Source organism: Tachypleus tridentatus, chromosome 5 (genome assembly GCF_004210375.1).
Source record: "Tachypleus tridentatus isolate NWPU-2018 chromosome 5, ASM421037v1, whole genome shotgun sequence".
In the NCBI taxonomy this organism is placed as follows: domain Eukaryota; kingdom Metazoa; phylum Arthropoda; class Merostomata; order Xiphosura; family Limulidae; genus Tachypleus; species Tachypleus tridentatus.
Window position 1 is genome coordinate 31,864,763 of NC_134829.1, and position 18,636 is coordinate 31,883,398.

At 32.2% G+C, this 18,636-nt stretch overlaps 1 protein-coding gene across 3 annotated transcripts in view; it reads right to left on the reverse strand.

The window, feature by feature from the left end:
- The window catches only part of pcm (5'-3' exoribonuclease pacman), a 146,079-nt gene that overhangs the window by 96,954 nt on the left and 30,489 nt on the right, over positions 1–18,636 (reverse strand). For all 3 annotated transcript variants that reach the window (XM_076501944.1, XM_076501945.1, XM_076501943.1), the window contains exons 8-14: positions 18,334–18,419; positions 16,291–16,378; positions 11,477–11,645; positions 10,854–10,921; positions 5,943–6,068; positions 4,207–4,273; positions 1,973–2,120 (exon numbers count right to left, since the gene is read on the reverse strand). In XM_076501944.1, coding sequence (XP_076358059.1) covers positions 1,973–2,120; positions 4,207–4,273; positions 5,943–6,068; positions 10,854–10,921; positions 11,477–11,645; positions 16,291–16,378; positions 18,334–18,419 — 752 coding nt within the window. The remainder of the gene's footprint in view (positions 1–1,972; positions 2,121–4,206; positions 4,274–5,942; positions 6,069–10,853; positions 10,922–11,476; positions 11,646–16,290; positions 16,379–18,333; positions 18,420–18,636) is intronic.

Consider the following 18,636-nt stretch of genomic DNA (forward strand, 5'->3'; position numbering starts at 1 on the left):
CTCTGGACTAGAAAGTGCAGAAAGCTCCCTGTGCAGAGCTGAAGTAAGAGATAGTGAGTGGGGTCCAGAAAGAACAAACAGTGATGATAAGATCCAAGGAAACATGGATGGTTATGGCCTCCAAGGGTGGATCAAGCTGCAAAACTGTTCAACCAGTACTTATCCATCACACAAACTGTCATTCCAGTATAAAGAAAACTGCTCAAAGGTGACACACAGAATGATAGAAATCAATCAAGGCTTTAATGTCATCCAGATTAAAACAGAAACCTTAGCAGTTTCACTCTATCAAAATGGCCATTTTTATTTACGTGGAGAAGAACTGGGTGGAGAATCCTTTGGTTTATGACCACACCATTTTTCTTTATTAGGAGGAGGTCTATTGACCTCCACAGATCATATCCTAGGTCAAGTTGGCAGGTCTGTCAGTAGCCGGAGATTTCAGCAACTGAGGTGTGAACAAATAATTGTTCTACATTTCTTAGAAGAAGGAAGTTGACCAGAGCAGTCACTGGAAGGAATGGTGGGGAAAGAGACAGGAATATATGTTGACTTGTTAATTTGATTATGCACTGAGGTCAAAAGATTCTTCATATGATATGAAAAAGATTCTGATGGAGGTACAGAGAGCACTGTCTGCACACCCACAGTAGTAGTGGAATGTACTGCAACAGTGTATGTCCAAGATAGAATAGGGGAAAAAAATGTTATTAGTGGTTTTTAAACACTGTACCTCTTTCTCCTCCACCTATCTAGGGCAAGAACAAAAATAAGAGGAGTGAGAGCCACAACAATTAACATAGTGAGGGTCGTGTTCACATTCACAAGTGTCACAACAAGCACACATTATAAACAAATAACAAGATGTTTTTGAATGAATGACTGAACTTCTAACACCAGAAACATATGAGAGGGATTGGAATATATAGCCATACTTTACAGTTCAGATAACCTGCCTTGATGTAACTGTCAAATTTACAACATTGGCAAGAAGCATAATTTCAACCTTACAAGTGGAGATATGCTTAACTGCAGAAACAACTTGGTTGGAGAAACCAACAAGGATCTCTAACTCAAGAATGTTTCTCAAATTCCTGTCAACAATAGCTCCTTGTGAGGAATCCAAAATAGCTTGATGAGTAACTTCAATGGATATACCCCCAATGGCTTTTGAATTAAAGTGTAGTTCAGTGTGTTTTGGGGTGGATGTTTCCACCAAGATGTCCCAAGAACAAAGCGTCTTGACTGACTAAGGAGAGCCAGCAAGCCCCTCTGGTCCCTTCTGAATAAAGACATTTTCTAAAAAAATGGTTTGTCTGCCAAAGAATGGTGTATGAGAAAATAGGGTAGGTACAGGTATAGCATGACTTGAAAACTGCTGTTCAGTCATCAGAGTGTGGTGACTTACCAATAAACTGTTTTTTACTTCTTTATGTTACTTGGATTTGAGGGAATCCATAATGAAATGAGACAGATTCAGAGGCCACTGACCCCACCCACAAAAGTCCTACTAGGAGACACACAATAACCCTAAGGATGGACTCACTTCAGCAACACCAGGGTTTTGTAAGCACCATACCCAAACACTAGCATCAGACATAATGTCCACAACACCCACTAAGACCATCCAACACTGGTGCTGGGGTGACCCTAGTCCAACAGGACTGGCTAATTAACCCTCAGGGACACCCATCTACAGGAATTCAAGTCCATAGTGGCATATCGGGGTTGGACCCTTAGATTACCAGAATCCTCTCCTACCCTTCACAGGTTGCCACTCATAGTAAATATGTGGGTGGGCATGCAGCTACCAAAGTACAGGAATCAACCTTGAAGTGACATGTATTTATAGAAATCAGTTTTTATAAAAAAATTTTATTTCCCTGTGTTCTACTTCTTAAATTCATACTTTTATGAAAGAGACAGACTACAAACTTATCATTTAAAAATTAGCAAAACCATTGCAACTTACGCAGTAACAGTTTCGTAGTCGAGCTTGTTCATGTAATAATCTCTCTTGTGCTGTTTGAATTCCAGCTCAAACATTTCTTCACTTGTTTCATCATCATCATCATCATATTCCTCTCCCAAATCAAGATCAAGTAACTTATGAGAGGTCACTATTACACCAAAAGAAAGCAGATTATCAAATAATTAAAAAAAGGGAATTTAAATTGTTTTTGAAATGTTTGGTACACCATACTGAAAACGTTTTGATAATTTTCAGTAGCTGGGAGCTAAAAACACAATACGAGTCATCATAAAACATTCTACTTTTATATAAAACCTAAGTGGCCATCATAAAACATTCTACTTTTATGTAAAACCTAAGTGGCCATCATAAAACATTCTACTTTTATGTAAAACCTAAGTGGCCATCATAAAACATTCTACTTTTATGTAAAACCTAAGTAGCCTGTCCATACAAACAAATATCAAATTTGTTGAATTCAACTCCCTTTATAACAATCTGTTTCAGATATTAAGAACAACTATCCTTCATGTAATTTTTTTCAGCCTTCAGAGCATAGTGTATAAGCAAGCATGTCACCTTCAGAACTTATTTACTCTGACAATAACAAATCAATCAAATTTTCAAAAAACAATCCTCTAAATTATATTCAAAGTTTCATTGCATTGGATACACATAGACACAACAGTATAAATACTTATAAATATTCACATCTTCCATCCTTTCTTAGCTGAAGTAATGCATAACAGAGCCATTAACATCAATACTCAAGTACACCAGCTACCCTACTGAGATGTACATTTTTAAGCACTATCATTCACTATTAGCACCCACTGTGAGCACAAAGTCAATGAACTCCATCAGAAAACTACAATTGTGCAGTTATTCTTCATCACATAAAAAGTAAAACCAATATGTGTATACACACCGTACATTGCTAACCATATGTATTTACTGATTCATTCAACATCATTAACCTATTAAACCTACAAAACCATTCAACACTGCTAAGAAGGTGAACCTACATTGTCACTCAATACTGACCAACTGTGCCTATACTTTTAAATATGGTTTGGTTTGTTTTGAATTTTGTGCAAAGCTACACAAGGGCTATCTGCACAAGCTGTCCACAATTAGCAGTGTAAGACTAGACGGAAGGCAGCTAGCCATCACCACCCACTGCCAACTCTTGGGCAACTCTTTTACCAACAAATAGTGGGATTGGCCATGACATTATAATGCCTCCATGGCTGAAAGGTTGAGCATGTTAAATATGGAAACCTAAATTATTCAACTTTGCTAAGAAAAAACTAAACCTATGCATGCTCTCCACTATACCAAATAAACCTACAAAGATGTCCCAATAAATATAGCATGTTTATTATTTTTACATTTTTTGATATTTTGATAATATATGTATGAGATACCTCTGCTTCATTTGAGCTCATGAAATGATTCTACTGCACTACAAAGAAAACCATAAGCCAATTTTTCATCACTACAAGTAAATGTGTACAGCAAGTCTACAATATAAGGCAAATAATCCTGTCGCACAAAAACAATTCAAAACTGCTACCAATGTACATCTATGCAGTGACTCAGCCCCAGGGCCCACAGTCTTTAATGGAACCCATTGATAATTTTACTGTATGTAAAATTACATGCAATGTAGAGCCCACAAAAATCATCAGCCGCTGAGTACACACTACCTCAAATCCACCACTGTTTACCACTTCAGCTTATTACTCATTAGCACATTAGTTAGTCTTGCATATTCTCACTACTACATAAATTTATTAATGGTAAAAGTGATGTCCAAAATTAAAATAAATTGCAAGAAGAAAACTTAATGTTTAATTGTATCCACTGATGTCTTACACTCAATTTTCTGTACTTTTTACACATCAGATTACTTGTGGGTCCATGAATTTGTTGGCTTCAGAGCCTCAAATTAGCCACAACGTAATAATACAAGCAAAAGAAACAAGAAACATCTTTTACAAACAGCAGTCAGAATTTTAATGTTTGTTAACACTGAACTGCTCAGCAGATATTTCTGTCTATAAGCATAATGAATAAAGAACATTCTCAGTTTGTGAAATTGGTTAATGCATGAATTGTTATGTCCAAAAGAAATATTTTTTGGCCAATTATTACAATAATAGGTTTAGTCTAGAAAACATGTATAAAGCTGTAACATATACATAAAGGTTAGAGATAACTTTATCTGTAACCTTTACTCTTTGATAACACCAAAGTATCATCCTGATCATCCAAAGCAGCAAAAGAGGTTTCCGAGCTCTAAAAGGAAAAAAAATAAATAATAAATATATATATACATGCCTTTAAAACACATTACAAAACAAAACATTGAACATAAAATCTATCAAAATGAATGTCAATGTTTGATACAAAGCCAGCTAATACAAAGCTATACAGTTTTAGTGCTAAAAAATCACTACATAGGTATAACTTGAAATTGTTACTCAGACACCAAAACAGAGAAATAAAAATGATTTAAAATAATTTATTCCAATTATGTTGGTCTAAAGTTGGTCGCTTGAAAAATGTTGAAAATCAAAAGCTCTCTAATGCAATGTTATCTTTGTTTCACATGTTTAATAATCATGATTCCTTTAAATTTCTCAGTAAATTAATCAAATCTGTTTTGACATTTGATACATGGAGCTACTAAATAGCATAGGACTTCAAAAGCACACACACTTTGAATGCCTTGAACATTTTTGCAAAAATATTTCATAATGTATTTTTTATATGCAAGATATTATTTGAATTTTAGATATAATAGCAGAAGGTATTTAATGCTGGAGAAAGGCAGAAGACAAAATGTTGAACATTAATAAAAAGTTTTCCTTCTGGAATTTATAGCTGTGATTGTTATTGTGACTCATCTTTAACTTCTCTGAATTGGACTCCACACAAATGGTATTTGTTTAGGGTAACCCAAATAGTAAATGAAAAAATATTTAAATCACTGAAAATAACATTCATTTTACTTCAACATTTATTCATATTTTTATCTCAAACATGTCAAAAAGTGAAACATTTTAACCAAATTGAAGTAACCACATACAAGTTTAGTTTTCATCATGACAATGCTTATTTGCTTTTTGTTGAATTTCATGTAATGTTACTTAAAGTGCTACCTAACTTGGATGTTCTTAACTTTAAAGACTAGCAACTTGATAACAACATTCACTGCTAACTGTTCTGGCCACCCTCTACCACAATGTGTAGAATGCAAGTCAAGCACTCTAAACTACCAGATCAAATAATGTAAAAGCACTTAAAACAACCTAATATAAAAATATCTGTTGCTGTTGAAAGATTATAAAACAGTCAGAGTTAGTTGTGATTTTTATTAAAATATTGAAAGGACAAGCAATACATAGTCAAAATTACATTTAAAGATACTTTCAAAATAATAAAATATGTTGCAGATCTTTGTAAAGTTTTCTTCTTGTACAGTTTAGAACCAAAAAATTAAAAGTACAAGGTTACTGTAGTTTGAGAGAGCTTAAAAAAGGATTGAGCAGTTGTTTTGTTGCTATAGATAAATGACTACAGCTCCTGCCATTTTAACAGTAGTATAATAATTAATGGGTGCATTCTTGTAGCTTTCTGCAGTTCTGCACAGTCCATACAGTAGAACTTCAAAAATTAGTGATTTCTAACTGATAGAAGTCTTTACTGGTACACTTGCAATTAAATTTTGTATAAAAGTTATAATGCCATTATTTGTGCTTATTAGAAATACATTTGATGATTTAATTTGCTAAATTAATCTTGTGCTAAATTTCACCTTTTGAAATAAGATAATTCATAATTAGTCAAATTACTTTTATCACAAAATGTTTGTCACAAAAATTTTAGATTGCTCCCACTGACAGAAATCTGGAAGTGATTACTCTTTACAGAATATATGGAGCCACTGTTTCATAACACCCACCTTTTTCTTAGGACTAATACTACTGCTACTTTTGTTGTAATTTTTATCATTTTCTTCTCTCTGGTTTCTTTTGCTTTCTAAAAACTTTAAGTCTGCATAAGTGTCTGAAAAGGCTTTGTAGTCAAACTGTAAAACCAAAAAAGTTAAAATCATAACTGTCAAAATAAGAGAAACTCTAACAATGTATTTCATTGTAAGCAAAAGTGAATATGCAATAACAAAGTGAGGCACATTTATAATTATTAATTCATTTTCATTGGTCACAAATCAAATTTTGTACAAATACTTTGATAGCTTAGTTGTAGCTTCATTAATAAAATAATATTTTAGAGCACAATAATTCTTTTACAATTCAGAAAAAAAAATTGTTATTTCCAATAATATATCTTTTCATAAAAGCAAAGTTTGAATATATATAAAAAAAATGATTTCATATTTGTGCAATCAAAACACTCTTTTGGGAGTTTCCTGAACAACAAGTCATTATTTCTGCAAGCATTTCATTTTCCAGAAAGCCTTAAAATTTTCAATTTTACAATTTTTTTTAACCTTTTATGAACAATTACAAATTTCACACAATTTCAGACAGAAAAAAGCCAGCTTTCAAATTTCAAAATTAGCTGTCCATAACTTCAAACAAAAAGTAATAAATAAATGAATTAAACATGATAAAGTTTTCCCAACATGCTTCATGTGTATATATTAAAAAAAATTACTGAAATTAAGCAACTAGAATCCTTTTATTTTCAGGGTAGGAAAGAAAGACATTTAAGCCAAGTAAAAAACTGTTTTAATTTTACACCAATGCAATATATTTTCTTCAATTACCAATAGTGGTTGAAATGTTCCATGACTAACATTCTATTTAGACACCACCTATTATTTATACAGCACTGCCTGCAAGTCAATTGTAAATATCATGCTAATGCCACTGTATGTTTGTAACTCTCTGCTTCAACTGTTTCTACATGGGCTCAGTCAAATTAAACAATCACGTTACCACTTTGTATTCATCTAAAGATGTTATAGTTTTGATACTACTAACTTTAAATGAGTATCTTCACTATATATGGTGGACTTTCAGTCAACAATACAAGTTTTTAACAAACAGGAAATTGATTTTTAAGTAGAGTATCTTTAATACATTAAAAAAAAGATTTTGATTAGTCTGAGTTTATTTGTTTGTTTATGAATTTCATGCAAAACTATTTGCACTAGCTGTCCCTAACTTAGCAATGTGAGACTAGAGGTAAGGCAACTAGTCATCACCACCCACTGCCAACTCTTGGGCTACTATTTTACCAACAAATAGTAGGATTAACCATAACATTATAATGTTCCCATGGCTGAAAGGGTGAGCATGTTTGGTGTAACAGAAATTCAAACCTGTGACCCTCAGATTACAAGTGCCTTAACTACTTGGCCAATTAGTCTGAGTGTAAAATGAAATTTGTGTTATGATTAAAAATACTTTTCGTCATCTGAAAAAATCTCAAATTTCAGTTGAATAATCTTTAAAACATCCTAAATGCATAACAAATGTTTGTTTTCAGTAAATTTATATTTTATCTGTTATTTTCTCAATACTAACCACACAAGGTTGGTCAATTTGACTGACCTTGCAACTACCAAAAGAATAAATAAATCTAAATTACCCTTTATTTTTATAATGATTTCAAATTGTAACATGAAACTATATTTGTTTATCCTAAGTAGATTTAAACTCAAATCAGCACATATCTATTAATACTTAACTTTTATTGTTCTTTAAACCCATTAAGTTGTAAATGGCTAAGGAAATGTTGGGCCAAGTGACACTATTAAATCACCCAACTCATAGCTTTTAATATACAATTTGATAGGAAAAAACCTTGATTTTCTATTGGTTATAAATAATGTAGTATTAAATGTGACAGAAAAATGTTAAATTCTGAAAGAAAAGATGTAACAAGTTGGTGTGGCAAAAGGTATGAGTGTATTTAATAGCTCTGTAACCATATAAGATTGAAGGCTATAAAATTTATGAATGTAAGTCACAAATATTTCAAACCAATTCATTACTACATAAATCATAAGAACTATCTGACATTACACTGACGTTTATTCTGAGAAGTCTTTCGGCAAGAATAGACATCTTCCAGACCTAAAGCTTATTCACTTCATTGAGAGATAATTGCTTATACTGATTAATCACCCTTGTTCTGATCACAAAGGTCACATTAGTTAGTAAAACTGCACATGAAGGTCTTGCCTCAGCCTACTGTACAGAATGTGGTACCATCATCAAAGATATCTCACATTGCTATTCTTGGTTTCTATGAAGGCTATAAGCTTGTGCAAATGCTTGTGAGATTTGCCTTGCAACATCATTCATTTAATTTGATACCTTGCAATTTGAAAGTTAATCATCTGTGGACAACACAGGCTTTATTATGTGCCATCTTTGTCCCCTCTTCCTGGGCTGAGTCCTATTTCATCCACATGAACTAAGCCTGGGCTTGACTTTGTACTTTCCAGGTATTACAAGTATCACTCTTCTACCAGTAAGGAGTGTTTCTTTTGCAGAAGCTATTACCTTAATTTTACTCAATAGTGAAGAGATGGTTGAGGGTATGATCACTACCACACAGCATGACGTCCTTGTATTGGTTTCCAGCTTCTTTTATACTAACATGCCTACCATTTTTCAAACACACATTTCACACAGATGGGATTAGTAAAAGCAAATTTTAAACAGGAGTTTGTCACCTTGACAGTCAGCAATTCTCACTGATTCACCTGAATTTATAAAGTTAGTGACTAAACTGTGAAGAGTGAAATGTGAACCTTTACCATTAATGTTATCAAACAGATCAGTCTCCTTATGAACATTCAGTCTTTAACATGACGTGTCAAGTTACAATTCATTTACACATCAGTGATTTGGATGTGTATAGGTAACTTCAGGTAGGCTATATGGATGGCTTGTAGCTTGCAATTGTGATTATTCCACTGTGAGCTGCCAAAATGTTCATAGCAGATACTGCTGTTTTACTAAACTGCATTGGTCAACCCAACCCCCCACATCAGCACATCATATGAAGTTAAAATAGCAAAAAAGAGAACTCCTCAGGGTATGAACATTTACTTTCTTGAAAGACTATGAAGTCTCATGTTTCAGACAGTATTTCCTATACCTTCTGAAATTGCAGTAACATATGAAAAAGTGGTGGCATCTAAAGCACATTTTACACATGCAACATGTTTTTTTTTCCTTCTGCTGATGACTGAACATCTGTTGCTGAGAGAAAAAGCTCTGATGTTCCACCTAGCACCCACCATGGCACTGTTTTAAATATATATTATTGTTTTCAGGTAGTAATTTAACCAATATCTGTTCAGATATTTTGGTTACTTACACAAAACTATTGCTTTATTTTGAGTACATGGTGAATAATTTCATGCTTATGCCACAAACATTTGTTAAAAGACAAAAGCTCTGCAAGCTGCACTGTTAAAAATCATATGGCAACAGTATAATGTGCAATAAAATTTTAAGATATCTGGCATCACATTCACAACTAGACACTTTTGGCAACAACAGTTAAAAGGCCTTATGTAAAATCCATTAATATATTCATAACAGGCAATAACACACTTCATCTGCAAAGTTTTAAATCCAACTCTCAGGTACAAAAATTACAGCATATATTTATCACAGTATATAGTTTTTAAGCTTGTTACAAGATTATATGCATTATTCTTATTTCAATAGAAAGTGACAAAAATTACTCATTCATAGAACATACTTTCAAATAATCTGAAAGTGAATACTTTTTATCACTACCATTTCTAAGTTTTTATTCTAAAACAGTCACAGGCCAAGTTTGAATATAACGTGGGCCTAACCAATACAAACATTATTGGACTTTGTGAGAATATTACAATCTCTTTCCTATGAATTTCCATCCCCCCCATTCCTTTCTCTCTTTTTTCTCTAATAAAGAAAACGAGACTATGTTTCAATATAAACAGGTAGAGGTTATTAAAACAGTGATGTAACTTTAGAAACAGTACAAAAAGATTGCTAAGCTTTACCTATTGATACAAGTATAATTTTAAAAATTACATAATTACAATAACTTATGAGTTAAAATAAAAAAAATGTAATATCTTAACTAGATCTGTCATGTCCAGAAAAGTAAAGGCCTTATGCCCAGTACCAGGGCATACTAACAGAGGTTATCTATTGTATTCCAAAAATGAGCTGAAATTAATTGACTTTCCAAAATATGTTGATGAAAATATTAATCCAAGCCATAAAAATACAGTAAATCACAAGAGCTTATTTTCATATATCTTTGCTTTGAACTGTCTTGTTTGAATTTCACTTTGTCCTGTACCAAGTTTGTATTAACTTTCACCGATTTTTTGTTTTCCAAAAAACTTTAACTTAACTGGAATAGAATTTGAACAGATATGTATAAGCTATATAAAAAGGTCTCAGTGCTAGGAATTCATAATGTGCATTGTGCATTTATTTTACTTTTTATCATATTGCAAGTAAATGTTCAAGTATTCTAATGATGTAACTTAACATTAAAAAATTCTAAATACTGTGTCATATGCATCTTTTTAATGCAGTCAGACAATCACAATTAGGCAAAACTCAACATAAAAACTTGTGCTTTGTGCATTTTTTTATAGCAAAGCTGTATCAAAACATCTGCTGTGTCCATCAAGGGGAAATAAACCCCTGGCTTCGGCATTGTAAATATGAAGACTCATCACTGTTCCAGTGAGGGTCTTTATACTTTGCATCCACACTGAGAAAAGAACTTACATGAAAATCTTAAACAACAACTGTTATTGTGTCCTTTAAGATACAAAAACATTAGAACTTAAACATAATTAATATTAAAACATTCTTACCTCTGAAAGTCTCCTAAGATATTTTTCAAATCTATCAAGGTTCAGGTATCCTTCTTCATTGATGTATCCTAATTGATTATTAGCTCAAGTAAATACTACAGAAACATCAACCTAGTTAAAATTCTACATTCACAAAGAAGTTAAACCAATTTTTAATAACCGACCTCATTACTACTTGCTACTCTTATAATTTCCATACTATAACTTTTAATGCAATGTGTATCTTTACAAGATTTGGCAGACTTTTAGCAAAAAGTCACTAAGTAAATCTATTTACTAAAGCTTTGTCCATGTATGTGTATGTGTATATAGTATTTCTATATACTAATCTAAGAGTTAAGTGATTTTTAAGTTAAGATTAAAAATACTTTTCATCTTAAAAATCTCAAATTTTATTTATGAACTACCATCTGCACTACCTTATGCATGAGCCACAGGAGCCAATAACTTCCAAGCTTTAAAATGTATTGAAGTCTGATAAATTGTTTTCACAACAGTCTAATCTGTATTAAAAAATGTTTCATTTTCTTTTGCATATCATTTTCCAAAAGGTACATATTACTGACCAAAGTATTTAACACTTTACAACATTTACTACAAAGTCAAAGAAAAAAAAAACCTACCATTAAGTGAAGGAAGCACCTCAATGTAGGCATGATATAAAGTAGGTAGGGCATCATGATGGATGTGAAGTTGTGGAAGATTGGGGATAAAGTCATTACCAACCAAAAAACTCATCAGTACCCAATCATCAATAATATTTTCCAAATTATATTCAAATGGCAGTGATTTCTGAAAATATCATAACATTAAATTGTACTAAAGCATTTCAGCCTATTAGGTAAAAAATCTATTATGTGGTTAATTTTGCATTAGATCACCAAATGATAAATTAATCACACAGAAGAATACTTATGAGCACACATTTTCAGATATTTCTGGTTATCTCATCAACAAAAACAAACCTGCTGTCATTGAACTCAAGTTGAACACCAGAAAGAACTATCTAAAGGAACTTGGACCTAGTTAAAAGCCAGTTAAATTATAATAGTTATAGAACTTTGTTTGCTTTGCACGCATTATTATTTTGTATTCTTAAGTGCAAATTTCAAATAAATAAAAATTACTTTAGTTACTAGTAATATCATTTCCACAAACTATGGTTATTCTTGATAGCAAGGAACCCACTTAAAATAAAAATGCATCTCAGAACGGCTGGTATAGGTATTAACACTTTTACTGATAAGCAGAAAAAAACATTTCAACCTTCCTTGGTCATCTTCAGTTAAAATGTTCCAAGATACATTTAAACTACGGTTATGTTTTTTAAGAGGACCAATATAAAAAAAACAAGAGGCCAAACATATGTACTACATTTTTATGTATACTTTTTTAATTACTGTCACTAAAATACCGTATTTTCCGGTTAGTAAGCCGAATTGCCGAATAAGCCGAGGCCAATTTTCAGCTCTGAAAATGAGGGTTTTTGCTTATTACCGCCCAATAAGCCGAAGCCATTTTTAAGAAGTGACAAGTTTCTTCAAAATGATTTCTTAGTCTCGTTTCAGCGTCAGCATGCATGTTGTGTGTGATCATTGGCGTTCTGTAGTAAAGCAGAACGTGTCGTATTGAGACAGAGATGGAATCAATATGTCATTCGTTGTTGGCTCCACTCACTGTAATTAGGTAACCAATGAAATTCCAGAAACAACGTTTCACTGTAGTCTTAACGTGCTTTGCTGATGAGACAAAATTACCGCCTATGGTAATTTTCAAAAGAAAAACATTTCCTAAGAAGAAGAAATTTCCGAAAGGAGTGATCGGCCAATAAGCCGACCCCCCAAAAATCAGGTCCAAAATTTAGGGCCAGAAATTCGGCTTATTAGGCAGAAAATACGGTAGTTAAAACGTAAAATTCAGAAGCTTACTCATTTAGGTTTTGATTTCATTTGTTTTGGATTTCACACAAAGCTACTTGAGGGATATCTGCACTAGCTATCCCTAATTTAGTAGTGTAAGACTAGAAGGAAGGCAGCTAGTCATCACCATCCAGTATCAACTCTTGAGCTATTTTTTACTAAAGAATAGTGAGATTGACCATTACATTATAATGGATCTATGGCTGAAAGGGCAAGCATGTTAGGTTTGACAAGGATTCTAACTTGCAACCCTCTAAATACAAGCTGAGTGTCATACCCTTCTGGCCATGTTGGGCCAGCTTCATTTGGGTAAAGTGGATAATAGAAAAATAAAAAGTCCTGTATGAGAAATGATTGTGAGAAGCTTGTACATTATATCTTTCAACACCAAGTTGAGCTGTGCATTTATTGTGTGATTTACAGCTTTTATTTGGAATTATTACATAGATATGGTTCAAAGAGCAACAAAACAATAAAGTTAATTAATGTAAACTGTTACAAGCTTTAAGATATTTGGGATAAACAGCCATAATTTCCTATTTCATTCTGCAGTAATTCTAGAAAGTTTGTTTGTTGAATTTCACTCAAAACTATTTGAGAACCATCGGTAATAGCTATCCCTAATTTAGAAGTTATAGACAAGAAGGAATACAGCTAATCAAATCTACCAACAACTCTTGGGTTAAACTTTATCAATGAAAATTAGGATTGACCATCACATTACAATGCTTCCATGAATGAAAAGACATGTTCAATAATGGGTTTCAAATCCCATTACTGAACATGCCAGTTAAATACCATAATTAACACAATATGAAATGCATCCATCTAAATTACCCTTTTTGTTTTAAAAATAAAAGCCTCCTGTAGGAGGAGGAGAAAATTAAGTGTTAAATGCATCTCAAAATGATTAAGGTCATCTAGATTCCACAGCAGTAGCCTCCTGGGAAGGCAAGCCACAATTAAATAGAGAAAAACTGACAAAAACCTGGATCACTCTAAACAGGTACAGCACTTGTAGGAGAAAAGAAAGCAACATTAGGAGAGTTTAGAGTAGATCCCAACAACCAACAGTCCTTACAAACTGAATTAATTGTAAGTAGTACAATATATAAATAATTACATTAATGAAATCATTAATGTAATGTAAATTTAGGTAAATGTGTAATGAAATAAACATATATAAGATGTTATGAGATGAGGATCACATGTAACCAAATGATCAATTTACCTGTAAGATGGACTACAAATAAGCTAAAAATAACACTTGTTAAGCCTAATCAAGCTGTGTAGGACAAATTATGTCACTGAGCTTTAATTTAAACACCTCACATGGAATAGACGGTATAACAATAGGTGTGTATTAACAATAATGATATTCTGAAGGAAAGCAAATTAGTTAACCAAATTACAATACACCAGTAAGACTAATTAGGCTTAACATGGGTCTTTGTTATTGAAAATTATCTCCAATTAGTCTTACTCGTATATTGTAATTAGGTTAACTAATCTGCATTTTCTTTAGAACATCTCATTACTGTTAATACACGTTAAGCCTAATCTAATGTTATAGAACAAAGAAAACAGCTAAACTCTAATATCAAATCAGAACTATGAGTATCGACCAATCTAATTCAAGCTATGTTATAGAAATCAAATACTACAGATAATATTAATAGTAAACCTTAAAAACCACAAAAGTATAACAACTATAGCAGCTTGGAGCATATGGCAGCATGACAGATCTTCAACATAAAACAATGATCCATTTCCTAAGAAATGGAAGAGAGGACACTAAAAATGTTCAGTGCATTTTTTATACATAATACAAAGATAATTAATGTGAGAAATGAAAGTAAGATTAAGGTAAAGATAAGACCCAAAACCTCTGCCTCAGGAATGATGGGAAGAACACCACCACCGAGACTGAGCTCTGGATCAGGGTGTAAAACCTTGATGGTGGCAAAAATTAATGTAAAATGGTTTTAGAGGAAGAGAAGGTAAAACTGTTTTCAGTGGTTCATTCAACAAGCGAGTGAGAGCAGTCTGAATCTGCTGCTTAATAAATCTTTCATTTGACAACTTACAAGAAATGTGGAAGTCATTGATATACAGACTGTTCAAAACAGAATAAGGAAGTTGTTTAGTGATAGTACTGATCTTCAAACTGAAAAGGACGACACTCAAAACATCATCCTAAGGGAATCCAAGTTACCATGCAAAAGAACAGGAAAGTGTTAAACCCACACAAACTTGGAATCACTTTTAAAGTAAATAAGTTACAAATAAGAATGGGTAAATAGCCATGCAAACCCATAAGAGTGGAAGTCCTGCAAAATGTTAAACCTCCATGTAGAGTCATAAGTCTTCTTGAGTTCAAAGACAAAACCAAAATGCTCTATCTTCAAGAAGGCTTCCCTGACTTTGGTTCCAAGATGTATCAGGTGGTCAACCGTAAAGCATTGTTCATAAAAACCATATTGGATGGATGAGAAGAGGTTGTTTGATTCAAAGAACCAAATAAACTGTGCATTAATCATTCTCTCCAAGACCTTGTCAGGCAGCATTCAATATCTTATGATGCTTGAACAGTAAAAGTACATTAAAAGTTTTTGCATAGAAAATTTTATCTTGTTTGTATAATAACCATTACTTCAAGAAAACGTTTTGTGTTAAAGCACACACATCCTACGAAAAAAAGATGGAAAAGATCATTATGATTAAACACAAAATGGTATGGTTAGCAATAAAATGTACAGAATGTTTAGCATACTTGAGAAGTGTTACAAATTCTTAAGAATAAAACATAAAATATGTACTAACAAAATTAATAATGAGGTTGAAAAAGGAGCACACATGTAACACTGCACTTCCCCTGCTCCCCGGCCCTCTATAAATAACACTGCACTTCCCCTGCTCCCCGGCCCTCTATAAATAACACTGCACTTCCCCTGCTCCCCGACCCTCTATAAATAACACTGCACTTCCCCTGCTCCCCGACCCTCTATAAATAACACTGCACTTCCCCTGCTCCCCGACCCTCTATAAATAACACTGCACTTCCCCTGCTCCCCGGCCCTCTATAAATAACACTGCACTTCCCCTGCTCCCCGGCCCTCTATAAATCACCATTCCTAAATTACACAGTTCTCTCTCTTCCTCTCTTTGACACACACAGAATAACTCAGTTATGACTGACAGACACTATGTGCTGAACAACACCAGTAGGGATGCACATCTGATTAATAGTGCCTGCAAATACCAAACATAGTAATTTAATATAACAAAATGTCATATAAAACACTGTTTTACAAAAATCAGGTTTTCAATGTCATGTTTCAATTTTTGTTTATGTACTCATTAAAAACAACTAATGCACAGAAATTATTCCATGAATCAATTATTAAAATAATTAGAATAAAAATGCTGAATGAACAATAAGCTTGGCAAATAGGTGAGAGAAAATTCTAACATATTTGTTACAATCACTATATACATTCATCAGTTCTATAACTCACTTTTAAAGCAGAAAATTCAAAGTCTAAATACTCTCTCATAAGTGAAAGATGTAAGAGATGGAAAGTTGTTTCTTCTGGTGTAGAAATTCTGAAACAGGTAAAATTGCTTCATAAATACAAAATGTGATAATATTTTACTTACTATTACAAATTCATCACAAAATAGCATAAATGTATCACTGAAATTCATTCATGCACAAATAAACATATTAATGATTCTGAAAAATGCAAAATCCATTAATATATCACAAAACAGATTACAAGTTATGAGCATTCTGATGTAAACACAAAAGTCACATTTTAAAGATATTTCATGGACATACAATTCTGGAAATAATTCAAAAAACATTGATGAGAAATGGTAGAAAATGTAAGTACTAGAGGAATGCACAATCATTTAAAGTATGAAAATAAATCATACTAGAGTAAAACTACACATTCAAAGGTTAAGTTGAGACTGGTTATCATTCATGAAACCAGATGGTGCTACACCAGTACTAAGAAAATACAGGTAATTTTGCTTTGCTCACTAGAAGTGGGTGGATCTTACCATACATTGCAGTACTGTAATACCACATGACAAGAATGTATAAATTTATATTTTGGATCCATGCAAAAACCATGATAATACTTCATGTTTCAATAGGAACTGTATGCAACTCTTAAAAGGATACATAAAACTGGCATCATTTACTGCACATTATGAAGTTTTAGTGATTTACATTCAAAAGTTTACTGAACTAATTTTTGTTTAGGTTATATAAATTAGTATAGCATAAAGTCTTAGCTAATAATCCATATTATGATATGATACAATATGAAGCCATTCTAGAAAGAAATAGAAAGGGTAATTTAGATTTTTTGTGGTTATAAGGTTGACCAACTTTGTATAGAATTAAGGTAGAGGAAACAATGCATAAAATATAACATTTTAAATAGAAACATTTTGAATGTAATTTGAGTTATTTGAGATAAAGTATTTTAAATCTTAATATGAAAATGACTTTGTACACAGACTATTCAAAACAAGTACTCAATATACTCATGACAAATCTTTTTTTTTAGTTTATTTAAAATAATTCACTAAATATGACTTTGTATGTGAATTATAATGTTTGCTAAAAGATCGAAACATTTTACAAAGGTATACATACTACATTAAAAGTTAATGGTATCAAATCTATAAAGACTTTAAATGAGTACAAAGAGGTCATATGGTCAGTTAAATCGACCAAACCAGTGCATATTAATATGGGAAAAAGTAATATTCAACTGAGACAATAATTTCAAACACAAGAAAATGTTGTAAAAGGATATCTTTAATAACAGTAAAAATATGAAACCTAGTAAGACTGTATAGACTTGTATAAACAACAAGAATGTCCAAAGACAGTAAACAACTTTACTGAACTGTGGAGAATAATGCAACATTTGCAACTTAATTTTCCACATTCATATATTGGATAATTTTGTGGCAGTGTGAAAACAAGATGCAACACTAAAGGCTCACATAAAAAACAGCAGTCCATTGTACAACTTATTTGCTTCCCATTTGTAATTTGTGTGATAATACTTTGAATCAAAAATAAATTTATCACATACCTACCATCGCTTATTGTTTGCAATTCCTGTACACGTGTGTTGCATGTGTTTCCCTAATTGGTTACATTACTTGAACCTAAGGTACAACTTTTGAAACTTCCCAGTTGTATTAAATGGAGCCTAGCAGTACAAGCAATACTTTTTTTCTATTCCAGTTTCAACTTGAACTATTTATATCTATATATATATATTATTTCATTCAATTAACTACATGCTTAAAAATGGCTAACAAACCCATCTACATCCTACTTATTTAAACTTTTTAAAGGCATTTATATTTATATGCTGTAATAATAGTAACACTGAAATCCGTTCTTATTATTACAGTTTCTTGCAATACAAAAGTCTTCACAAATAGTTAGTTTCTAGTCAACTTCTATACTTCCTAGAGTAGTTTTAATCAATAAAACTAATCTAACTTTGAATATCACAGATTCTTACTTTCGTTGTGACTTTTTACCAGTAAAAGTGACTTCTTCTCTTAACAATGAAAAATGTGGCTCATGGGAACACAAACCCAACATGATCTGAAACAAAAAATAAACTTATAAAGAAAACTGTATTAACTGTATAAATAAAATATTTCAAAAACTCAATTTAGCAACTTTAGATTACAACAAAAACAAAGTTCTATCACCATTTCCAAAGGAATATTTGTAATGCATTCTTTCATTTGAACACATTTTGAAAAATTAAAACTATCTATGACAAGGTGAAACAAAATCAGAGATATACTGGGAAAAA